Raw genomic sequence first — 26,455 nt, 5'->3', positions numbered from 1 at the left:
GCTCCGTGAGGGCCGGGGCCGGGGCCGGGGCCGGGGCCGGGCTGCGTAGTCCGGAGCCTTGCAGGCCCGGGAGCTGTCCAAGGTGTCGGTGCGCTCCCCTGTGGGCGCGGGGCTCGCCACGGCGCCCCCTGGCGGCCCGGCGCCCAACTTCGGTCAGCCCGCGGGCCTGAAGCCGGGGCCTCGCCTGCCTTTAGCTTGCCGCCGGCCTTTAACCTGCAGATGGCTTCCCGCCGCTCTGGGACTCAGTTTCCCCATCTCACGGTAATGGCCGGCTCTCAGCCAGGGGAGACGCCACGGAAGCGGGCGCGGCTATTGTCTGGCGCCACCGCCGTGGTGACTATGGGAGAACCGGCTTCCCGCTCCGGGACTGCGCGCGCCCTCGCGCCGTGGGGGGTCTCCTCCGGGCGGCTGCGCGTTTGGCCGGTCTGGTCCCGAGCCGGCCGCCGTCCCTCCGTGCGAGGCCCCGCCCCCCGCAGGCGCCCTCCCGGGACGCCCGGCGCCCACGTGGTTCCGAGCCGCTCGGCGCGCGCGCAGCTCCGTAAGTGGGGCGGGGGCGGGGGGCCCGGGGCGGTGGGGGCCGCGGAGGGGCGCACGTGGCCGCGCCGGCCGGGGCGGGGGGGGGGGGGGGGGGAGGCCGCGCGCGGAGCCGGAGGCGCGAGGGCGGGAGAGCGGGCGGGGGGGGGGGGGCTGCCCCCCGCCGCCGCCCGGGGCCGAGGACCCGGGTTCGAGTCCCGCCGCCGGCCGGGCTGCCGCATGAAAATGAGCCGGTCGGGGGCGGCTCTGCCGAGCTGGGGGCGAGCGCGGGGCGGCCCCCTCGTGACCCCCGGGCCCCGGGCCCCGGGCCCCGGCAGGCGCCCCCCGGCCGGCCCGCGCGCACGCGCCCCGCCCGTGCCCGGCAGGCGCCGCTAGGCGGCGCTGCGGAGAGCCGGCCGCGGCTCCAGGGCTACCGGCCGGCGTGTCCGCCTCCGCTGCCGGGCCCGAGCGCCCCGCGGGCCGGTGCTCCAGCACCGCGCAGGCCGAGCCCAGTTGGGCTGCTGTGAAGGCGCGCCTCAGGCTTACTTTAGTTACTTACTTACTAAAGTATTCGTCTTGTCTGTTTTAGTCTGATGGATACTGAAGTCTTAATATTTAATATTAAAGGAGTAATAGCATTTATCTTAGTTTTGTTACTATTAAAGCATTCATATTTATCTTAGTTTAATTACTATCAAAGCATTCATATTTATCTTAGTTTAATTACTATGAAAGCATTAATATTTATCTTAGTTTAATTACTATGAAAGCATTAATATTCATCTTAGTTTAATTACTATTAAAGCACTAATGATATTTAGTTTAGTTAATATGAAAGCATTAATAATATTTAGTTTACCTAATATTAAAAATATTTATTTTAGTTTAGTTAATATTAAAGTATTCATCACATTTAGTTTAGTTTAGTTAATATCAAAGCATTAATATTTATTTTACTTTAATTGATATTAAACTAATAATATTTTAGTTTAGGTAATATGAAAGCACTAATAATATTTAGTTAATATTAAAAATATTTTAGTCAATGCTAAAGTATTCATCAGATTTATTTTAGTTTAGTTAATATCAAAGCATTAATATTTTAGTTTAATTGACATTAAAGTAATATTTACTTTAGTTTAGTTACTATGAAAGCATTAATAATATTTAGTTTAGTTAATATTAAAGTATTTGTCAGATTTATTTTAGTTTAGTTAATATCAAAGCATTAATATGTGTTTTAGTTTCATTGATATTAATAATATTTATTTTAATTTAATTAATATTAAAGCATTGATAATATTTAATTTAGTTTAATTGATATCAAGATATTAATATTTATTTTAGATTAATTAATATCAAAGTAATGATATCTTAATTTTATTTTAATTAATATTAAAGTATTAATCATCTTTGTTTATTTAATATTAAAGTATTAAACATACTTTAGTTTAAATAACATTAGAATGCTAATAATATTTATTTTAGTTTAATTGGTATTAAAACATTAATCATATTTAGCTTAAATAATATTAGAATATTAATAATATTTTAGTTTAATTGATATTAAAGTATTAATAATGTTTATTTTAGTTTTAATTAATATTAAGCTAATTATAACTACTTCCTTCAGGAGGAAATATTTCTTTTTGATCTGAGGTTTATTGACACATATACATATGATTGCATCTTGGCCTCATTAGTTGCCTTGGGTAGTCCCTTGTTTTTTTTTTTTTTAACCATTTCCAGAAAGGTACAGGATATCCTAAAAGAGTCTAAAAATAATTGTAATGGTAACAGTAGCTAGCATTTATAAAGTGCTTCAAGGCTGACAAATTTGATGAAACAATTTGGGGAAGTAGGAGCTGTTGCTCCCATTTTACAGATGGGGAAACTGAGGCTGGTGGAGGTTAAATAATTTGCTGAGGATCACACAACCAGTAGGTGTTTTGAATTGAGATCTGAACCTGGATCATCCTGTCTTTAAGTCCAGTTTTCTCTCCACCACATTCCTTCTCATAGGGATAGGGAAGGTTGAGGGGGTTGGAGGAAAGGACAGTTTACTTAGGTGTAAGGGATGGCAATATTCACGTCAGAGACTGAAGTCATTAGAGGATGGCGTTGAAGATGTGACTAGATACATTCTGCAAGCATTTATTAAACTACACTGACTGGTTCAACCTCATCATTTTAGAGATGAGGAAGCTGAGGCCCTAGGGAAGTTAACCTGCTCAAGAATAAGTCATCATGATAGGTGCCAGGGATATCAGGACAGAAATGAAGAAGCTTAATTTCTAGTGTGGGAGACCACTTAGACAAGGATAATTAAACACTTCATACAAAACAGTTTGGTGAACGGGCCCAAGAGCTAGAGAGTGTGCTAAACTGACAAGTTCCTGTTCAGAATGATCACTTCAGCTGCTCCATCGGGAGACCCAGGGAGTCCAAGAGACTGGAAATGGAATGTGGTGCCTAGAGCAGTAGCAGACCAGTTGGGGGAGCATGTGTAATATGTCTGAAAAGACATGTTAGGGCCAGAGAGTAAAGAATTTTAAGTGCCAGAAGAGCTTGTATTTTATCCTACAATTTGAGGAAGAGATATACTCAGACTTGTGTTTTAAGGATATCTCTGTCTACCTATCTACACGTCTATCCATCATCCATCCATCCATCCATCTCAATCAATCTATCTACCTATCATCTATGCACTCACCTATCTCTTTTATCTGTCTGTCCATCCATCTATCCAATTATGCATCCATCCATCTAAAATCTGGCTATTTATCTAATATATTCAGACCCTTGCTTTAAGGATATCTACCTACCTATTTGTCTATTTATCCATCCATCCATCTTTCTAGTTCTCTCTATCTAATAGACTCAGGTCTGTGCTTGAAAGATACTCTGTGTGTGTGTGTGTGTGTGTGTACACATATGTATACTCTTGAAGCACAGGCCTGAGTACATGCACACATACACACACATACACACACAATGTGGTTATAAAATTTTATATACATAATAAGCAATTCTATGCATCTTATTAATAAGCATTTACATTGAACATATGTGTGTACATACATTTGTGTTATAGACATGCATACAAACATGTGTTCATGTGTATAATTTGTTCATACACACATATATAGGTCTCTCTCTTCCCCTCTCTGTTTCTCTCTGTCTCTGAGCTGTTTGGTGGAGGATGGCTTATAGAGATGAAGGACCTGGGAGTAGGGTCATCAGCTCGCTGACCTTGACGAAGCTGTCCCTGGTCCCTGTGCCCCTGCTTCCTTTCCTCTCAGCCTCTCCTTAACACTTTGCTTCTAGCTTCTTCTTGCCCACTAGATCACTAATGCTCTGTCCACCCCCTCCCAGGTCCTCCCTCTGGATGACTAACCCCAACTGTTCCACCAATGCTCCACCATCCCTAGCTGTCCTCAGTACCTAGATGCTCTCCCCTCTCATATCTGCCTCTTAGCTTCCAGTGGTGAGCACAGTGTTTAAGGTGCTTCACAGATATTGACTGATTAATTAATTGATTGGTTTCCTTTTAATCTCAGCTAACATCCCTCCTGTCAGAAGCCTTCCCACAGAGCTTGTTGTCCTTGAGTCTCCCACCACAGCCTGGAGACTCCTCAAGAGCCAGGGCTGCCTTTGCCTTCTGGACTTAGTTTTTCTTTGTACCTGAGCACCTAATATATAGTAGGTGCTTGGTAATGATTCCTTTCCCTCTCCCTCTTCCCTTGTAGCTGATGCCAGAGGCCATCAGAGCTGGGACCGTGATGCCCTCTGCTCTCCATGGGAGCTTCCCTCCTGAAGTTTGAGGCTGTAACCCGGCAGACTGCCTGCGGAGCTCACCCTGTGCTGCCTCTGCTGCGGTCTGAACTAAGGTTTTTCAGGTAGCCTGAGATGGTTACCCTTGCTCCTTTGACCATTTCCATGGACACCTCTCTCCAATCACTTCTAACTCCCTTTTCTTGTTTCTTTTCAGACAGACCCTCATGGCTGAGCACCTGGAGGCTGTGCCCATGAAGGCCGAGGCTGTGCCCATGAAGGCCGAGCCTGGGGCTGTGGCCAAGGATGACCCAGGGAACAAGGTGAGGGGAAGCAAGGATCGGGGACTGAAGAAATGGGAAGAAACTGAACCCCAAGCTAAGAGGCTAAAGAACAGTGAGGAAGAGGAGGAACACAGTAAAAAGCTCCCCAAAAGGAAGATTGTGCTGCTGATGGCCTATTCTGGGAAAGGTTACCATGGGATGCAGGTATGTGAACAATCTGCCTCTGCCCTGGAACTTGAGACTTAGTTCTTTTGGTAATACCCTGGTAATGCCTGTCTTTGAAACCTCACCCACTCAACCCAAATTCTAGTGATTTCAACCAAAGTTACTGTAAACTTGTATTATTGGAAGATTTTCTAAATGGGGAAGAACTGAGGTGACTCTCTTTAAAACATCTGCTGACCAGGATTGGTTTTCCTTTGCCAGGAGAGGTCCAAATGATGGACTGGCATGCCAATCTGAAGGAAGACACACCTAGAATTAAAAGATCTGATCTGCCCTCACTCCTGGTCATTTGGTCTAGTTGAGGTAGTCATTTCTATTGACCTCAGGAAATAAACTGATAATAAACTGAATAAACTGAAAGTTCAGAAATTTTGAACTTCAGTCTACCTTTATTCATTTCTATCACAATAACATATATGAAATACTTATATTTTATTATGTAATATATGCCACATCTAGATAGATAATTTCATATACTAGGCCATATATATACATATATATTAACCTAGCATAAATATTAAAAGTATCAATTCTATTATATTAAATATTCAAAATATTCAATAACAAATTTTAAACTATATAGGCATATTGTGGCTGAGTTATTTTAGTCCTGTCCAACTCTGTGTGACCTCACTTGTGGTTTTCTTGGTAAATATACTAGAATTAGTTGCCATTTCCTTCTCCAACTCATTTTACAGATGAGGAAATTGCTCATTTAAGTGACTTTCCCAAGGTCACAGAGCTAGTCAGTATATGAAACTAGATTTGAGCTCAGGTCTTCCTGACTCCAGGACTGGTGTTCTATTCGCTGTGCTACCTGTCCGCCTCTAGATCTATATGGATATCTCCTATATCAGTCCATATATAGAAATATACACATAATATAGCATGTTATATTATTGTAATAAAATGTTGTGTGTATGTGTGAATAATTTCTGTTCCTTTTCTCTCCATTTCACAAATTCTATGATTCTAAGTGCAGGGCTTTAGAGTTGGGAAGTCTAGGTTCAGATCCTGACTCTTGACACGTAATAGCTGGTGACCTTTGACACACCACTTTACCTGTATGCACCTCATCCAATTCCCTGCTACCTACCTACAGAGTCATAATAGAGTTGGTCCTTAAGAAGATTCCCCAAATGGATGAAATCAATCACAGATCTTTGAGTATTTGAGAAAGATGCTGGAACTGTAGCAATGGGGTGGGGGGAGGTCCTTCCCTTTGAGGATGGTCTCACGGGCTCCAGTCCCAGTCAGGGTTTGCCAGAAGTGATTGAGTTGTCTTTGGATATTTGGAATATCAATTGGCATCAGAGTTTGGTGTTCCTTTTGGAAATAAATACTATCAGACTTTTTCATGCTCCAGCCTTAAGGAAAATGCGGGTGATCCCTCGACATATTTGACTTGATATTTAATCTTCGATCATTTCATCTTTTAGCTCAGAACCATTACTCTCTATTGATTTTTATCTGCAATAAAAAAAATAAAGCACATTTCTCCCTTTCTTAGAGAAACCTGGGGTCCTCCCAATTCAAGACTATTGAGGATGACTTGGTGTCTGCTCTGGTTCAGTCTGGCTGCATTCCGGAGAACCATGGTGAAGATATGAAGAAAATGTCCTTTCAAAGGTGTGCACGGACAGACAAGGTATCCTTCTTTCCTTTAAACAACTGTTGTTCTTAAGAATCCATGTCACTTCCCTGCCTGCCAGCCAAAGCATTTCTTTGAAACAAGTTTAATGGATAATAACAGCTAACATTTACCTAGCAACTACTGTGTGTTAGTCACTATTCTATTTTTTTTATTTTACTTTAGGCAATGGGTTTAAATGACTTGGCCAAGTCACACAGCTAGGCAATTATTAAGTGGCTGAGGTCAGATTTGAACTCAGGTCCTTCTGACCCCTTAGCTGGTACTCTATCTACTATGCCACTTAGCTGCCCCCAATCACTATTCTAATGGCATTTGATTCTCATTACAACCCTTGGGAGGTGAGAGCTGTTGTTATCCCCATTTTACAGATGAGGAAACTGAGGCATACAGGTTAAATGCCCCATCTGCAAGTCCCTTGGGAAGATTGAAAGAAATCGCAGACTTTCAGCTCACATCTGATTCTTAACTTTGCAAAACAAGGGTATTATTTAGACAGGTAAGTGTCTGAAGCTAGTAAGTATCTGAGGCCAAATTTGAACTCAGATCTTCTAAGCTCTTGGCCCATGTAAACCTCTAATAAATTTAGGGTTAGAATAAACTGACAGAAAATATATGTTTGACATGAAATTTATTCTCTAGCATTTGTCATAAAACCTGTAGGTGGAGGCCATTATAATAATGACTAGCTGAACAAAGAGAGAAGGGAATATTTATATATAAACAAGGATAAGGAAAACATTAAGCAACTTCAGAGGACTGTCACAATTGCTTGTCAAAGAGTATCTTCTTTATACAGTGCTATCTAGTCTAAATGAGGATCCATTATTATCTTTTCCTGTATTAAAGTATAATGAGACCAATTCAAGGTTTCTAGCTTCCTACTCATTTGTCTTCCTGAGTTTATAATTAACATAAAGGAAAATCAGATTTTTTTTTAATCAGGAATATAGGTTTGAAATACTTATTAAATTTTCTTATTTCCTCCATTTTGACCAAAGAGGACATCTCATATATCAAGTGTAAATCAACTAGAGAAGTGTAGAAAAAAATGGAAGGAGAAATAGCATCTCTTGGAGACATAGGTTCTTAAAGAATGGACAGACCATGTAAAGTCTATGAGGGGGGCATAAAAAGGCTGATGCATTTACAGAGTCAAAAGGGCAAGTTGCAGAGATCAAAAGGGGGCAGTACCCTTTGATCAAATAACCCGTACAAATTAGTGCAAGAGGGAGAAGGAAAATAGCAGGATAAAATTCAGGTCCATTCTTTTTTTTCTTGGAGATACATGATATACTTCTATATCTCCAGGTTCTATCAAGGGCCACATTTTTTTTTTATTTTTTTTTTTGCTTTACAAGGCTATGGGGTTGTTATTTGCCCAAGGTCACATAGCTCAATAATTATTTTATTTTATTTTTTGCAAGGCAATGGGGATAAGTGGCTTGCCCAAGGTCACACAACTAGGTAATTATTAAGTGTCTGAGGCCAAATTTGAACTCAGGTACTCCTGACTTCAGAGCTTGTGCTCTATCCACTATCCACTGGGGCCACGTAGCCCCAAGGGCCAAATTTTTCCAAGTCCATTCAGGTTTCTTGTAGATATCTTCCTTTCTGGTAAAAAACATATGTATATACCAATCCAAATTTTATCAAAACTTATGTTTTCATTATTAAAAGCCTGAAATTTGGAATTTCTTAGATCATGGAAATTCCAATTTGATTTGCCAGTTGTCACACAGGGAACTTAATTACAAATAGAAAATTTGAAAATCAAACCAGTTTTATTGTCATTGTTCATTTGTTTCTCCCATTTGAAGGATACTGTTCCACCTGCAATATAATTTCCAAAATAATCAGGATCCTATTGCAAAAGTTAATTCATTAAAATTTTTTCTAATCAACTTAAGTTTGTAACATACACCTCTGATAATCATTTTAGAAGAGAATGTATTTAGTAGATGATTTATAAATACAAAAGTTTTAACATTTTTGTCCATGGTTAAAAAGAATAAAAAAAAATCTTAGCCGAAAAAAATTTTTTTAAATAGTCCACAGGATATATTTAGCTGACTAATATTCCTTTCCTTAAAAAAAGAATTTAGGATAGTTATGATAGAGAATCATATCCTGATGTCACAAAATACTTATCATATTTGCTTAAATATCTCCTTAGCATTTTGAAAAGCTAAAGGATCTTAATCTCACAGAAACATGTAGCTGACAACAGACATACTAGCCTAATTGGCTATTAGCATTTAGATAGTTGTTAGCAAAAATTGCATAAATTGATATTTTTTTTTATAGGGCAGCTAGGTGGCACAATGGATAGAGCACTGGCCTTGGAGTCAGGAGTACCTGGGTTCAAATCCGACCTCAGGCACTTAATAATTACCTAGCCATGTGGCCTTAAGCAAGCCATTGCCTTGAAAAATCTAAAATATATATATATATTTTTTTTTTCATAACTATGATAGAGAATCATATTCTGATTTCATAAAATATTTATCATATTTGCTTAAATATCCCCTTAGCATTTCAAAAAGCTGAAGGGTCTTAATTCCCACAGCAACATGTAGCTGACGACAGATACACTGCCCTAACTATTAGCATTTAGATAATTGTTAGCAAAAATTGCATAAATTAACATTATTTTTTGTACTGATCGCCTAACAATATTACAGACATTTGCTATAAAGACCAAGGACATAAGAAAGGAAAAATTTTAAGACATTTCCAAATGTCCTGTTTAGGAAACTGAGTTAGGAAAATCCAGCCTTAGAGCTTTGCTAAAAAAAAAAAAAAGCTGTTTTCCCAGCCTTTCCCAAATGAGCCTGTCACCCCGACTATCTCATTCCCATAGGGTTGCCTTATGGGTCATTAGTTCATCATAAATTTCCTTGATAGAAGGCCAGTTTTTAATCTCATGAGGTCTTTAATAGCATACTCCCATAATCAAGAGAGAATTCAACTCTAAAGGATCAGAATATGCCATTTGGTGCTTATGAGCTTCAGTGCCAAGAATCACCAAAAAACCTCATAACTCATTCCGTCAATTGTTACACATCAAGACTATGTTGAGAAATGAAATGTAATAAACAAAAATTTGGAATGCAAAGGTGCCATAATCCAGATTGCATTTAGTACCAGATTTTATTAAAAAGTGTTTATAGTAAATATATTCAGTTATTTATCCATATGCAAATTGACATAAACACAAAACATTGCTTTTAGAATCCTTTTAAACAATTGAGACATCTGAGGTGACTTTAAAATAATTTTCATATAGTCTAACAGATGTTTTTTAATTCCAAACGAAATAAAATATTTATTAGAAAAATCAGTTTTCCCCAAGTAGGGTTACGTTTGAATCATTGCATTTCACTAAACATTCTATTTAGTTACTGAAATCTTATTTCTTAGAACAAAAGCAAAACAAATATAAGTTTCCTTAACCTTATAAACATAATGGATTTGTTTACATCTTTTATTTTTATGTTTATTTACTTCTACCCAAATATACTCACATCATTCTCAAAAAAGAAAATGAGATTTTTTTTTGAATTATAAAGATTTTATAGAAAATGAGATTCTTCAGAAATTGAATTATTATATACTTATGAAAAATTCAACTCATTAACAGTTCTTACCCAGGCTATGAATTGGTAATAAATTCAGATCAAAAACAGCCAAATTCTTTCTAATGACAGTAATTTGCATTTATCTAAAGGCAAAATGTTTCGATACTGTAAATAGGAAATTTCCCCATTTACCACCTTGAAAACTAGAATTTTTTCTATGAGAACTATCTCCCAGTATTTAGTTTATAAGAGAAATTTGTCTTTACTAATATTCAGAGCTCATATAATTATTTACCAATGTTTCTTAATATTAGGACATTTAGGATATTTAAAGTACCATGATCACAATTGTGTTTTTTAAAACTTTTAAATTAAGACTTTTTAGACTACCTTGCACAGCAGATCTGCCTATATATATTGGTTATCTAATGAAAAGAGATCATATAGCTTAATAAATTTATTAATGTTAGCTAGCAAATTGCTCTGTTCCTTATTCTCTTCAGGGTTAAATTTTGGTTTAAATCAAACCAAGTCTGGTCTGATAGCATGTAGTGAACTAGGAAACTGCTTTGCTGCTAGCAAGATATGGCTAGGTTCAAAAAGCTTCCTCTAGATTTTATGTTGAACCCTTTCTCCTAATTTAAACTCAATTTACTAGCTAATTTCTAAAGGGAAAGCCTGTCTTTGCAGTTTCTGATTGAAGCCAAGTCACAATACTATTAAAATGTTTTAGCATGGAGCTAGTCCCTGAAATCTTAAAAATATGAAATCCTAAATTAGATGATAATCTGTTATTGCTTATTTTTAAATTCATCTTTTTAAACAAATCTCCAACCCAAACAAATAAAAGAAGTAATTCACATTTTAGAATGTTCATTTCATTTAGACTAGGGCTAGAAATGAACTCATTTACCTATGGATCTTATTTTTTCTAAATTGTTATCAAATAGAGCCTTAGATTAATAATTTAGCATTATAAAGTATGTATATAATATATATAATATTCACACATATATTTTTTTAAAGATTTTATTTATTTTGAGTTTTACAATTTTTCCCCTAATCTTCCCTCCCCCATCCCCCACAGAAGGCAGTTTGTCAGTCTTTACATTGTTTCATGGTATATATTGATCCAAATTGAATGTGATGAGAGAGAAATCATATCCTTAAGGAAGAAACATAAAGTATAAGAGATAGCAAGATCAAACAACAAGATATCAGTTTTTTCTTTTTTTTGTTTTCATAAATATACTTCAAATAGTTAATATCAGAGTAAAATTGATAATTTCCATCTTTTATCTTGAAATCAGAGGTTTGATTACTCCTTGAAGCTTCCTCAAATTAGTGCTATGCTTATTTTTATGATATTAGAATTTTAATTCATCCCAAATATGAATACACTTAAATTATTTCAAATATGGGTTCTACACTCCCAGAAGGATTCTATAACTTATCTTTTGATACACAGTTCTTATAGGTGTGTGTGTATATACATATTCACCTATATACATATATGTGCCTTAAAAGTCAGATTACAAAAGCTTTTGTAATCTATTTAAATTAATCAGATTCTGATAAATTACTCACAAATTATTTCCTGTCTTGTGTGGTGAGGAATAAGACATTTTCAAGATTTAAAATGGATAGAAGTCTCATATATAATTTGCAGCAAAAATTCCAAATTTCCACAATATTACCTTTCAATTCAGCAGGACATTTTATATTTATTCAACTTGTATAACCTTTAAAATACTAAATCAAAAAACCCAAATATATCTCTATTATTTTTTTTAGGTTTTTTTTTTTTTTACAAGGCAAATTCTGAGATAGGATTTGAACCCAAGTACTCCTAACTCCAAGGCTGGTGCTTTATCCACTACGCCACCTAGCTGCCCCTATATCTCTATTATTTTGATGCCCATTTTCTTGTTTTTGTTTTGTTTGTTTTTTGTTTTTTTAGATTTTTGTAAGGCAAATGGGGTTAAGTGGCTTGCCCAAGGCCACACAGCTAGGTAATTATTAAGTGTCTGAGACCAGATTTGAACCCAGGTACTCCTGACTCCAAGGCCTGTGCTTTATCCACTACACCACCTAGCCGCCCCTTTCTTTGTTTTTGTTTTTGTTTTTTTAGATTTTGATGCCCATTTTCTTAAAACAAACTTTGAGTTTCAAAACAGCAGTTAGTCTGCTCTGCAATTCTATCTTCTTTTAGATTTAGAGAGATAGAGGGTGAGGGGGTGAGGAGAACTGCCTCCAACATGACAGAAGATAAGAGAAACTGCACAGGAACATTATCAGAGCAAAGTTTAAGAAACAACTTGACCATTGAAATAATGCTCAAATTGAAACTAGAAACAGGAATAACAGACTTTCCTCATTTAAATTGCAGTTTCTGGATTAAACTGATCCATGGCCTGAATTGCAAATTTTGAAAGAATTACAATCTTCTCCCATGTTCTAACTGGAAAAAAAAAAGGTAGAAAAATTCCAAGTGACTAGAAGCTACTTCCCTGGCAGGCAAGGGAAACTAAAACACAGAACAGACAGGAGAGAGAAAACTCTATAGACAGCTGACCAGACTAGTCAAGGCAGAGAGAATGAAGAGATGGAGACTAATAAAAAATCAATCAAAAACAAAGCCATAGACCATCACAGGCGGAAGCTTTTCAGTCCCTTTTTGTTCTGTTTTTGCATCACCTGAGTTGGGTCTGGCATTCCCTTTTCCTCTGTCCTGGCAAGTATTGGGCGTTTTTCCATGAGGGGGCCAATGAATCAGGGACAGAGCAGCTAGCTTATAGACTGTATAGACCTAGTTTTTCTTATCTCTCAATTCCCTTTACTTCTCCATCTACTCCGGCTGCTACAACTTGGATGTGCTGGAAGCTCTTATCACAAATGCGATAGAGAAGGTTGAAGGCTGCTAATCTGACCTCCTTCTTGATCCCAGGTTTTAGCATCAACACCCCCCACTAAAATGATTGTAAAAATTGAGACATGGCCTCATCACAACCCATGGAGGAATTTACATGTCAGAGAGAATTAACTGGGGGGGGGGTTCAGAGGATTTTGAAGGGAGGTCTCTAAGGGCTCAATGAAAAGTTGCTGTTCTGTTACTGGGTCTTCAACCCTAAATTGTAATTTATCCATTATTAAGTAAGCAAATAGGGCAACTAAGTGGTGTAGTGGTTAGAATACTGGTCCTAGAGTCAGGAGGACCTGAGTTCAAAACTGACCTCAGGCACTTGATAATTACCTAGTTGTATGACCTTGGGCAAGTCACTTAACCCATTGCCTTACCAAAAGACTATTAATTAAGCAAATAATTACACTAAAAAAGCCACAGGCAACACACAGGGTCCTCACTTTGCTCTCATACGAGAGGACTGAAGTCACACAAATAGAGCATGCACTAAATAAATTCTCACACTAGAGGGACACCAGAGACCAAGCTGCTCACTTGACTTTTTTTTTTTTCAGGAGCAACATAAGTGTGTCTTCTTCTGAACTATCATGACTTAAAATTACATCATTTGCATTTCCCCTTCTGAAACCCCTATAATCACAGCTAAGACTTGTGATTTCCAAAGACAAAGGTTCCCAGGCACAGGGAATAGCCTTCAGTCACTTGAAGGCTGGAATTGCTGCAATAGTTTAAATTGATGAGAGTTGACCTTTTATGTTGATTATGGTTCTGGAAAATGGGATTACAAAGGTGGAGGTAATCTCATGACCAAAGCTTAAACTTTAGGCCAGTGACCCTGGGACATAAATTCAGTGAAGTTTACTTAATTTCCAAACTATGCCCAAGAGAGTATTGCCTTCAACCACCCCCCCTTTTTTTTTTAGTTTTTTTTTTTGTAAGGCAAATGGGGTTAAGTGGCTTGCCCAAGGCCACACAGCTAGGTAATTATTAAGTGTCTGAGATTGGATTTGAACCCAGGTACTCCTGACTGGTGCTTTATCCACTATGCAACCTAGCCGCCCCCATCCATCCCCTTTCTTAACTGTCAGGATGATGATTAGATAAAATTAATGAATTATCCATACTCAGATCCCCTGAAAAGACTGAAAGACCTGCTGTCTACATCTGGTTCTTTTTTTTTTAAAGGTTTTTTTTTTTTGCAAGGCAATGGGATTAAGTGGCTTGCCCAAGGCCACACAGCTAGGTAATCATTAAGTGTCTGAGGCCAGATTTGAACTCAGGTACTCCTGACTCCAGAGCCAGTGCTCTATCCACTGTGCCACCTAGCCACCCTCTACATCTGGTTCTTACCTGTAAAAAAGAAGAGTGTTATTCAGACAGGTTGAATTAAGTTATCACACATTTCTAAACTATGTGTGGACATGTGTTGCTCTTGTAGCTGACATAGGGGCACTTCAGCAGTCTGGAAAACTGGAGAGAAAGAGAGAGCTGTAGGTTTCATTCTTTTTTTTTTGTTTGTTTGTTTCTTTCTCTACTTTGGAGGGAAAGAACCCCTTGGCTTGAGACTGTGGCTGCATTGCCTCAACTACCCTGTCAGTGCCCTTCCTGGAGATTTCTATTTATCTCCCCCATCCTTGCCCCCAAATACATAGAACTTGAGTTTCTTAACATAAGCCAAATTTTACATGGGAATTCCAACATTGTTCTTGTCTGGGCCCCCCCTCCACCCCCAGTTCTAATAGGTGTTTTCTTTCCAGGGTGTATCTGCTGCTGGCCAGATTGTATCACTGAAGGTGTGGCTCATTGATAACATTTTGGAGAAGATTAATAATCACCTTCCATCTCATATTAGAATCTTAGGTAAGATGAAAAGGGAGAATTTGTCTTTACAAACCTCTTGGAGGTAGAGGTCTATGGGGTTAGAGTGTTAAATACACTGTGTTCATTAATTACTGGATTATTTTACTAAAAGAGTTGAATATGTGAAGAGGATGGATTAGTGGACCTATCATCATTTTAAAAATGAAATTAGTGAATTGTCCTTACTCAGATCCCCTGAAAAGACTGATAGAATTGTAGACCTGCTGTCTGCATCTGGTTCTTACCTGTAAAAAAGAAGAGTGTTTTTCAGACAGATTGAAGTAAATAAAGCATCATACATTTCTAGCATCACTATTATTGAATTATAGCTAAATCATGATCAAAAGTGAATTGTGGGCCTGCTAAACTTCTTAGTGTCTTTTCTCTCTCATCTGAGGCTGGATTTGAACTCAGCAAGGTGAGTCCAGGGACCAGCATGCTCTGCTCAATGAAGCCACCCAGCTGCCCTTGGAGTCATGAAGCTCTGAATTCAAATCCAACCTCAGACACATCTCAGATCTGTGACACTGGACAAGTCACTTCACCTTAAGTTTCCTCAACTGTAAAATGAGTGTAATAAGAGGACGCCCTTCCTCCTGAGGTTATTGTGAAGCTCCAATAAGTTGATAATTGGAGAGAGCTGCTCAGAGAAGCAGCACTGGAAATGTTTATTCCCTTTCCTCTTCCCCTCTTCCCTCGAGGACTCTGCCTTCTCTTGTATAATGATCATCTGTGTGTCTGCCCCTAAGTAGAGGCAGGGAATATGATGTCATAAAAACAACAACCACCATTCCCAGTATTTTGCAGGTATGGATCACTTACTGATTTTTATCACCATGGGAATCTCCCAGCATTGGATCTCTCTCCATTTAGGGGAGCCCTTCCCCTTAGAGGCTCAAAGGTTGATGGGATTATGGATTTAGAAGGGAACTTACAGTCCAACCTTGTTTTTACAAACAAGGAAACTTCGGCTCAGAGAGGGATGTCTGTGGGGAGAGCTGAGCCACACAGCTAGTGAGAATGCTCAGTCCTCTTTCCTCTCAACTAGCAGTTTTTAAAATATTTTGATCTCAGGATCCCTTTATATTCTTAAACATTACTGAGGATTCAAAGAGCTTTTGTCTATGTGGATTATTAATGATAACTGAATTAAACATTTAAAACTGATTTAAAAAAATAAAATATATGTTCAATATAATTATATGTTTATTTAATAATAACAATGTTTGTTCTCCATTTTCAAAAGAGATCACAACATCAAGGAGGTGATGCCAAGACAAGCATATGAGTTGGATTTGAGTGAGGGGGTGCTGTGCTAAGTCAACCAGCCTCACTTTCTTCTCCAGTAGCCAGATGTGAATCAGGATGACTGGAGATGGCTCTAGATGCAAGGCAATTAGGATGAAATGACTTGTCCAAGGTCATCCAGCTAGTAAGAGTCAACTATCTGATGCTGGATTTGAACTCTTGTCGTCCTGACTCCAAGACCCAGTGCTCTATCCAGTACACCACCTAGCTGCCCAATTTAATTATAATAATAATAATAACAATCCCATTACATAATTTTTTAAAATAAAAAACAGCTTTATTTTCCAAAACAAAAAAATTTAGTGAAAAGAATAGCATTATTTTACAATTTACATTTGACTTTACAAATTCCAATTGTCTTGCAAATCTCTGATGTCTGGCCTTATAGAAGACAACTGGATGTCCCTGTCTGTTTCTGCTCACACAGGTGTGTAGTTGGTAAAAGGAGGAGTCTTTTATAGACAAGTAAAAGATTTTTTTCCAGCTTCATGTAAAGATAGTTTTCAGCAATCATTTTTTGGTGAGGTTTTGACTTCCACATAATTTCTCCTTCCCTTTATGGAGAGTAATCTAATCTAGGTTATACGTGTGTAACTATCTCAAATATATTTTCATATTATTCATGGACAAATAGCATAGTTATTATAAAAATAGTTTGGATCTCAAGGAGCCTCTGAAAAGATGTTGGGAACTCATAGGAGTCCCTGTGTACACTTTCACAAGAGTGTCTTTTTGCTGCACACTTAATACATTTTCTCATTAAACTTTAGGTTGAGAGCAGCAGGGTGTCAGTCCAGTACATTTGATTTTAATTCAGGAGACCCAAGCTTGAATCCTGTGCCCCCTAATTGGGAGACACAAGCACCTATAAAATTACAAATAGAATAATGGTCAGAGAGGCCATTCTCTGCCTCCCTTCTTTCTTACCAGTCTTAACTCTTGAATGGGTGCTGCCTCCAAACTAAGACCTGGAAAAGCCCCTTGCTTAAAAAGGCCAAGGTCTTCACTGCATCTAAAGTCATCTCCAGTCCTGATCTGCATCTGGCCACTAGACCCAGATGGCTCTGAGTGACTTAGCACACCCCACTCACTGAAATCAAGTTCACTTGCTTGTCATGGCATTACCTCCCTAATGTCGTGGTCCTCTTTGAGAATGAAGGACACAGGCAGCTAGATGGCACAATGGGTAGAGCACTGGCCCTGAAGTCAGGAGTTCAAATCCAGCCTAAGACTCTTGATACTTACTAGCTGTGTGACCTTGGGCAAATCACTTAACCCCATTGGCAAAAGAATGAAGAACTAAAAACAATAACAACAGCAACAAGACTAGATTTGAACCTAAACCCAGTGCTCTGCCCACTGCGCTACCAGTTGCCTTTATGAGTAGATGATTTCTAAGGACAGTCAGTCAATAAGCATTTATTACGCCATATGCCATGTGGCAGGCACTGGACATACTACCAAGATAGACAACTGGACAAACAACTCCAAACAATCCCTACTCACAGTGAGCTTATGTTCCAATTAGGAGAGAGAACAAGCACCTATAAAACTACAGATAATGTTAGCACAAAGTTAATTTTAAAAAAATCCATACAACCAAAGTAGTTAAATACAAGGCAGTTTGGGGAAGTCCCTCCAGAGGGAGCTCCTGGGAGGGAGGTGGATAGTTTGGGGAGCACAAACAGTTGGAGGGACCAGGAGAGGCTTCCCACAGAGGCTGGTCTGAAGCACCTCCCAAAAGAAAGATTTTCAGTTTGTCTTCTCAGCCTCAGGCAAGGCTGGTGTGAAGGCCTGCGCAGCTCTGAGGCTGCACTCCTGGTCTCTTCACAGTTTATAACATTTCAGCATTTCTTTCCCCTGTTCCTGTTATTCCTCCAGGTCTGAAGAGGGTCACCGGGAGCTTTAATTCAAAGAACAGATGTGACGCCAGGACCTATTTCTATATGCTGCCAACATTTGCCTTCGCCCACAAAGACCATGACGTCCAGGATGAGACATACCGCCTGAGCCCGGAGACTCTGGAGAAGGTCAACCGACTCCTGGCCGGCTACAAGGGGACCCATAACTTCCACAACTTCACCTCTCAGAAGGGCCCCAAGGAGCCAAGTGCCAGGCGCTACATCATGGAAATGCACTGTGAGGCGCCCTTTGTACGGGAAGCCATGGAGTTCGCTGTCATCAAGGTCAAGGGCCAGAGTTTTATGATGCACCAGATCCGGAAGATGATTGGCCTAGTGATCGCTGTCATGAAAGGCTATGTGCCCGAGTCTGTGATGGAGCGCAGCTGGGGGGAGGAGAAGGTGGACATCCCCAAGGCACCAGGGCTTGGGCTGGTCCTAGAGAGGGTCCATTTTGAACAGTACAACCGCCGTTTTGGGAATGATGGGCTGCATGAGCCCTTGGACTGGGTGGAAGAGGAAGAGAAGATGACTGTGTTCAAAGAGCAGTACATTTACCCCACCATCATCAAGACAGAGATGGAGGAGCACTCCATGACGACCTGGCTCAACACGCTGCCCAACCACGACTTTGACGCAGGCTCTCTGGAGGCCCAGCCTGAGGAGGGGGGCGCCCAGGTAAGGAGGTTTGAAGGTAGAGGAGCCTGGAGGGTTTGTGACCCCTCAGTTTGGCCCAAAACTCTCTGAAGCTTCCCCTCATTGTCCTGGAAGCTTCTGTTACCTATAGATTCCTTCACTGGGCATGCAGGCCTCTGGACCTACTGGCTCCAACCTGTCCTTCCAAGTGATAGTCTTTTGGGACAATTAAAAAGTTCTGAGAGACTGAACTTCTGGGTAACTTAAGATCAGTTTTAATGACTGTGTCTAGAAAGCAGGCACCAAAAACAGGCTCCTGGTCCTCTTTGTGGCCAAAAGAGAGTAAACCTTTGAACCTTCCATATTTATAGTCTTTTAAAAAGGGGCTCACCTGGGGGAGGATGAAAATCAACTTGGATTGGTCAGTAAGAAAATGAATATGATAATGGGAGATGGTCTAGGAGAGTGTGACCTGGGTTACCCCCATCTTGGTTAATAATCCCCGTATCACTTGTTAAATCCAAAAGAGAAAATCACCATTTCCCCAGACACAATAAGCAGGAATACAGCCAGGAGCCCAAACTTAGAATTTCTTTTACCATCTGTTAAGATCTTGACCTAGGCAAATCAGATTTCCCAAACTAGTTAATTCCTGGATGAGGAAATAGAAAAGGGGAAAAACCTTGATCCTAATACAGTAATTAATTATTAAATATAAATTATTTAAAATGTTTTAGTAGAATTATTTTTTTTAGGGTTTTTTTTTTTTGCAAGGCAAATGGGGTTAAGTGGCTTGCCCAAGGCCACACAGCTAGGTAATTATTAAGTGTCTGAGACCGGATATGAACCCAGGTACTCCTAACTCCAAGGCCGGTTTTTTATCCACTACTCCACCTAGCCACCCTTATTAGAATTATTAATGTTAAAATTAAACAACAAATAATTAAGTATTAAAGACAAACTTCATTTCTCACACCCTTCACCACATGATTGAAAGATCAAAAGATAAAAAGGAAGATGGTGCTATAAATGGAAGTGAATGCAAAGCCTTTTATTGGAAGAAGGGCTGGTGGACTGGGTCTGAGGAGACTCCTGTAGTGGGTTGTGGGAGAGCAAGTCTTTTTGTAGGGTATAGATAGGATATAGGAGGCAGGGTGGTATGATTTCTATGGGGACCTACTGGGGTCTCCAAGTTGTGCTTTGTTTGGGGGTTACCAAGGTGAGATGGTGTATTGTTAGTGTTCATGTCCTTAGGAAGTGATATTCAGTGGGGCTATGCTGGGCAACAATGAAACTCAGGCCTGGACCTGGCAGTGACCCACTTGCTATCTCCAGTCACGACTTTCTAGCTTTTATCTCCATGTCTTTGCCTGGGTTGTGCCCCATGCCTGGGGCGCTGTCCCTTTTTATCTCTATGACTTGAAACGTTAAGAAGTCCTTTCTTATGACCCCTTAAATATAGATAGTATTGTCTTTTTACCCCATCCATGTAAACTCCTCCAGGGCTTTTGTCTTTGTAGCCCTCATGGTTGACATGTGGAATGAAATAAGCATTTATTGAACACTTACTGTATACTAGGCACTAGACTTTTCGAATATTCTCTCCTCTGACCCTTCCAGTGACCCTCTGAGGTAGGTGCTACTGTTATCCCTATTTTTCAGTTGGGGGGACCTCAATTAGACAATGGTTAAGTAACTTGTCATGGTCAGCAGCCGTGGTCACAGTATGAAGTTAGGTTGAACTTGGGTCTCCCTGACTCTAGATTCAGCCCTCCACCCACTGCTCTGCCTTACTTCAGCTTTCTAGTAGGGGGCTCAATTTTGCTTGTTGAATGCACAATCTTTTCATGTATCTCTTGAACTCTTGAACCTCCTGTTTGATGTCCAGATTTTCTGTTTAGCTTTGGTCTTTTCATCAGAAATTTTTGGAATTCCTCCATCTTGTTAAATGTCCATCTTTTTCCCTGGAAGAGAAGGCTCAGCTTTGCGGGATAGTGGATTCTTGGCTGCTTGAATGCACAATCATCTGCAAACAGAAGACTTGTCTTGGCCTGTGGCCTTTTCAAGTTGAAGAATTTACTAGTAATGCCGTAGCTGACCTTGAGACCATGCTCATCTTCAGTGAGGGTGTTTCATAACATGGCTGAAAACATCATACTTAAAAGCAAGGGAGCAAGAATGTAGCCTTGCTTCACTCCATTGGTGATTGGGAAATCTCGAGAGCGTCATCCACCATCCAGAACCTGGGCATGCATGCCATCATGGAAGTGATGTTCAATACTGATGCACTTCTTTGGACAATCAAATTTTGACATAATTTTCCATAAACCATCACGATTGACAATATCAAAGGCCTTGGTCAGATCTACAAATGTTGTATACAGACCTCTGTTCTATTCTTGGCATTTTTGGTTAATCGATTGGATGAGAGCCAGGATTCACACTCAAAACTCCTAATTCCAAATCCCTAAATTTGTTTACAGATCATTGTGCCCTCAGTGCAGCCTCTAAAGCTGAGATGCAACAAAGTATAGATCAATTAGCTGCTATTTGTGCTAATTTTGGTCAAACAAATAAAACCCAGGTGCTCCATCAGACAGCACCACACCATCCATAGGTGGAACCATCGATTACAGCAAATGGAGAAGTTTTGAGGACTGTGAACAAGTTCACTTACCTTGGCAATTTCCTTCCCAAGGAGGTACACATTGACAATGAGGTTGACACACACATTGCCAGAGCTAGCTCAGTATTTGAGGGGCTCTGAAAGAAAGTATGAAACAGAAGAGGTATTAGACTGACAACAAACTGAAGGTCTACGGAGCCTTTTGCTGACCTCATTGCTATATGCCCATACAGTTTATCAGTGTCATGTCAGGAAACCGAGTCACTTGTATTTAAATTGTCTTAGGAAGATTCTGAAGATCACCTAGCAGAAGATACCAGATCCTGAAGTCCTTTTTCAAGCTAAACTGCCTAGCATTCCAACCTTAGTACAGAGATGCAACTATGATGGATTGAATATGTTGTTAGCATGCCAGATGTACGCTTGTCAAAAAAACTATTATATGGAGAACTCTCACAAGGGGGTTAGAAGAAGTAATACCAAGACACCCTGAAGTTCTCATTGAAAAACTTTAGAATTGATTATGTAGAATGCGAGACACTGGCACAGGATCACCATTATGGCCTGCCCTCATTAGTGAGGGTGCTGCACTCTATGAGGAAGAAAGAATTAAAGCAGCTCAAAGGAAACGTGATATCCAGAAATTTAGAGAACCTACCCTAGGTATTTACATGGACTATTTGTGTCCAAATGGTGGTAGAGCATTCCAAGCTCATATTGGTCTGATGAGCAACAGTTGGATACACTATCATTTGTCTCAAACATACTGATGCCATTTTGGTCTTCTTCGATAATTGAAGGACAAGAAACAACACTAAGAGGGGCAGAGCATTCCCTGAGAACTCTGAACCCCCAAATCCCCAAAAAACAAAGGATGGCTCTAGCCAAAATTTAGAGGGGCAGAACCCACAGAAAGACTGAGTGATATATTTTCCCAGTCCAAGATAATTTAGCAGTTCCATGGGAAAGGTGTGCTTCACCAAGAAACAACACTAAAAGCTGAGTCAGTATAATAAAAATGACAAGACAACCTAAATAACTTTATTCAATGCCATTTCAGTCAAACTTTATAAAGCTAGGAAAAATAAAAACAATTCATCTGGAAGAACACAAGATCAAGAATATCAAAGAAAAAATGGGAAGGGAGGCTAGTACGATCAGATCTCAAACTAATTACATTATTACAACTAACCAATTTGGTACTGGATAAAAATTGGAGTGTTAGACCAAGGAAGGAGATTGGGTATGCACTGTAGAGAAACAAATGAATCTAGTGTTTGATAAAAAAAAAAGTGGGAACACTGGAAAGTAGTCTGGCAGAAACAAAGGATAGACCAACATCTTACGCTGTATGCCAACACAGGCTAAAGTTGGGTACATGATTTAGATGTAAAGGGTAATATAAGCAAAGCATGGAAGAATTCTCTTTTAAATCATTTATTTATTTTCCCAATTATATGTAGAGTTAATTTTATTTTTTAGATTTTTTTTTTCAAGGCAGTGGGGTTAAGTGGCTTGCCCAAGGCCACATGGCCAGGTAGTTATTAAGTGTCTGAGGTCGGATTCGAATCCAGGTACTCCTGACTCCAGGGTGCTCTATCCACTGCACCACCTAGCCACCCAGAGTTAATTTTAACATTTATTTTTGTAAAGTTTTCTTCCTCTCACCTCCTCTCTTCTGAAGAAAAGGTTTTATTTTTACACACACACACACACACACACACACACACACACAATTGTGTTACCACATTGATATTGGTCATGAAAGAGTAATCAGAAGAGGAAGGGAATCTACTTCCCTATTGGGAAATTTCCATATTGGTCACACTGTGAAAGAGTAATCAGAAGAGGAAGGGGAAAAAACCATGAGAAGGGAAAAGCAAAAAACAGCATTAAAAAGGTGAAGATAGTAGAGCATGGAAGAAATTACCTCTCAAATCAATGAATAGGGAATGAGTTCCTAATCAAGAAAGAGATAGAAAAGTTCATAAAAGGTAAAATGAACAATTTTGATTATATTAAATTTAAGAAGGTTTTATAGAAGCTAAACTAATGCAGCCAAAATTAAAACAAAAATAGGAAATCAATAATAAAATTTTTGTATTAGGTTTCTCTGGTAATGATCTCATTTCTCAAATATCTAGAGAATTGAGCCAAATTTATTAAAGTAGGAGCCATTCTCCAGTTGATAAATGGTCAAAATATATGTTGGGGCAGCTAGGTAGTACATTGTATTGGGTGCCTGGAAGATTTCTATTCCTAAATTAAAATCTGACCTCTGATATTTAACTTACTGTATGATCCTGGACAAGTCATTTTCTCCCTTTTTGTCTCAGTTTCCTTGTCTGTAAAATGAACTGGAGAAGGAAATGGGAAACCACTTTAGTATCTCTGCCAAAAATACTCCAGATGGGATCACATGGAGTTGGACATGACTGAAAAAGATTGAGCAGAAATAACAAATGATATAAATGTGTTGCAGGAGGAATTGGTGTCACCAATAAAGATTGAGAGTTCTTGTGAAAGTGAAAGAGTTTCACTAGCCCTGGAGTTGAAATAGCTCAGGATTTTTTTTAATTTTACAAGCCTGCAAACTTCACAGATTAAAACTTCTCTCCTTCACCCCCAGAGACAGCAGACTTGAGGACAGGGTGGATAACAAAATTTTAGGCAAGACTGTCTGAGGATAAGGAAGAATGGAAAAACAGCCATAAGAGAAATAGAGGCCATAGAGGCCTAGGCTTACTTAAATGCAACTCCATAGTGTGCTGGACAAGGGTGGCGCTTGGGGAGTGGTTTTGTACCTGACTCCAGGTACTCTTCAATACACACACTGCAGGGGTGACTCTCCAAGGAGAGGCCAAGACACTATGCACATGGGTGACAATCTATGCACCTCTTAACCTTTAAGTCCAACATAAATATTTACTGTCTCCTGCATCAAATGGGGACTTTTCTGAGGAAAAAAAAATCCAAATTATCAATAATCACCTAAAAAAATGCTGTAAATCTCTAATAATTAGAAAAATGTTAATTAAAACAACTCTGAGGTACCACCTCATTTCTTTCCAATTGGCTAACACAAGATTAGTAATTTTACCACTTGATCTATGCCTATTCTCTGATTCAAATGCAAGAGATAGACTCATAAAACAAGAGAGTTGTCCTGGCAGACTGCAAGAGATACCTTGCCTCTGGGCATATGAATATCAATGGAATCAGATGATTCTCTCTTAAGAAATTCTGGGAAAGAAAAATAACATGAGATTGTCAAACACAACAGAAAAGAAAAATGACTAATGCTGAAGAAAACCAGGACACTAATGCATTGTTGGTGAAGTTGTGAACCACTCCAACCATCCTGGAGAAAATTTGGAACTGTGTCCCTTTGACCCAACAACACCTCTACTGGCTCTATATCCCAAAGAAATAAAAAAAAAAGAAAAAAGACTTATATGTACAAAAATATTTAAAGCTGCTGTTTTTGTGGTAGAATTGGAAATCGGAGGGATGCCCATCATTTGGGGCATGACTGAACAAGTTGTGGTATATGAATATAATGGAATATTATTGTGCTGTAAGAAATGTTGAAGGGAAAATAGAGGGGGAGGGAAGGACGGTTAGGTGATAGAAGAGAGGGAAAATCGTGGGAGAGGATGGTCAGATACAACACACTTTTGAGTAGGGACAGGGCGAAAGGAGAGAGAATATAGGAAAAAATGGGAGTGGAGAGGTATAAGATAGAGAGAAATACAGCTAACAATAGAAACTGTGGGAAAAAATATGAAGCAATTTCTCTGATAGATTTATGATAAAAAATACAGACCAAGACAGAACTGAATAGACTGAAGTATACTTTAAAATTTTTATTTATTTATTTAAAGTAATGAGCTTAAGTGACTTGCCCAAGGTCACATAGCTAGGAAATTAAGTGTCTGAGACAGGATTTGAACTCAGGTCTTCTTGACTTTAGGGCTGGTGCAACTTTTTTTTTTAAGGGAAGGGAACTTTGAAAGTAACATAAATGAATTCATCTATTTAGAAAGGAAAGCAATAGAGACTCATGGTTTTATGTACAAACCTCTTTTCTGTTCTATTTTATTTGGTGTTTGTAAAATTTGGAATTTTTTTAAAAAACTTAACCAAAACAATTGCTTTGCATGACTCCAGAAGGCAAGAATAGGAGCCATAGAGACAGATTTCAGAGACTTGAGAGAGCAGGACTTCCTTAGAGTTAGCAGCACTAGTTAGAAGTGGAGTGGAGCTGCCTGGATTAGGGTGGGGTGGGGGTGACTTCACCCTAATTAGATGTCTTTTTGCAGAGGCTGGCTGATTACTTGTGGACAAATGTAGAAGAGATTCTTACTTGTGTATAGATGGATCACGCTGGATGACCTCTTAGGTCTCATTCAGATTTGAAATAACATACTTTTCTGAACCTGTCTTACCCACGTGATGCTCATTTGGGGTTTTATCTCAAATTTGGAAATCAGAATACAGAGTTTCTGTTTACCAGGGAATGGTCAGGAACTCTCATCACTCAAGTTCTTCTTTCTCTCATTGACTAATCAAAAACTTTTTTCTTCTCTCCTAGGCTACTGGGAGCCATAAAGGCAGCGATGGAGGTGGGGATGACTCTGACTGAGGGGACCCAAGTCACCCGGGGAGCAGAGCTGTGCCATTTCTGTATCTCACCAAGGGGGCCTTTGCAAATGGCTCTGCACACATCTCTAGACACAGACACACATCCCCAGCTTATTGGCTTGCTTAGTGTGACCAGTTGCTGATGATGGGAAGATAGAAATCATTGGATCATGATTCTTGACTTGAAAGATGTCAGGGCCAGAAATACTTGAAAATTTTATGCTTAAAATAAAGAACTGATTTTGTTCTTTCATTGACTTCAGGAACCCAAAGCACGATAGCCTTCTATGTTTGGATTACAAAATAAATTGCCTCTAGTCTGCTGTTAGTCCATTTTTTTAATGTTCTAAAACAATGGAAAAGGGAAAATGTGTGTGTGTGTGTGTGTGTGTGTGGGTGTGGGTGTGTGTGTGTGTTTTTAAAGAAGTGATTTTATTAAATTGTGCTTCTCTAATTATCGCTTTTTGGTCCATTTCTTCCTCACTGGGTCACTCTATGATTTGTAGATTGTATGAAATGTTCATCTTTT

General features: G+C 39.5%; 1 protein-coding gene across 1 annotated transcript; it reads left to right on the top strand.

The window, feature by feature from the left end:
* Nucleotides 1–485: 485 nt before the first annotated feature.
* On the top strand, nucleotides 486–26,455 carry PUS1 (pseudouridine synthase 1). Its single transcript, XM_074205229.1, has 7 exons — nucleotides 486–538; nucleotides 4,263–4,412; nucleotides 4,505–4,775; nucleotides 6,307–6,444; nucleotides 14,709–14,811; nucleotides 18,001–18,698; nucleotides 25,877–26,455. Exons 2-7 carry the CDS (start codon nucleotides 4,312–4,314, stop codon nucleotides 25,925–25,927), a joined length of 1,362 nt encoding a protein of 453 aa, XP_074061330.1. The 5' UTR covers nucleotides 486–538; nucleotides 4,263–4,311; the 3' UTR covers nucleotides 25,928–26,455.

Source organism: Macrotis lagotis, chromosome X, assembly GCF_037893015.1.
Source record: "Macrotis lagotis isolate mMagLag1 chromosome X, bilby.v1.9.chrom.fasta, whole genome shotgun sequence".
NCBI lineage: Eukaryota > Metazoa > Chordata > Mammalia > Peramelemorphia > Peramelidae > Macrotis > Macrotis lagotis.
Note: the sequence above shows the minus strand (reverse complement) of the source record. Positions and strands in the feature narration are given on the sequence as shown.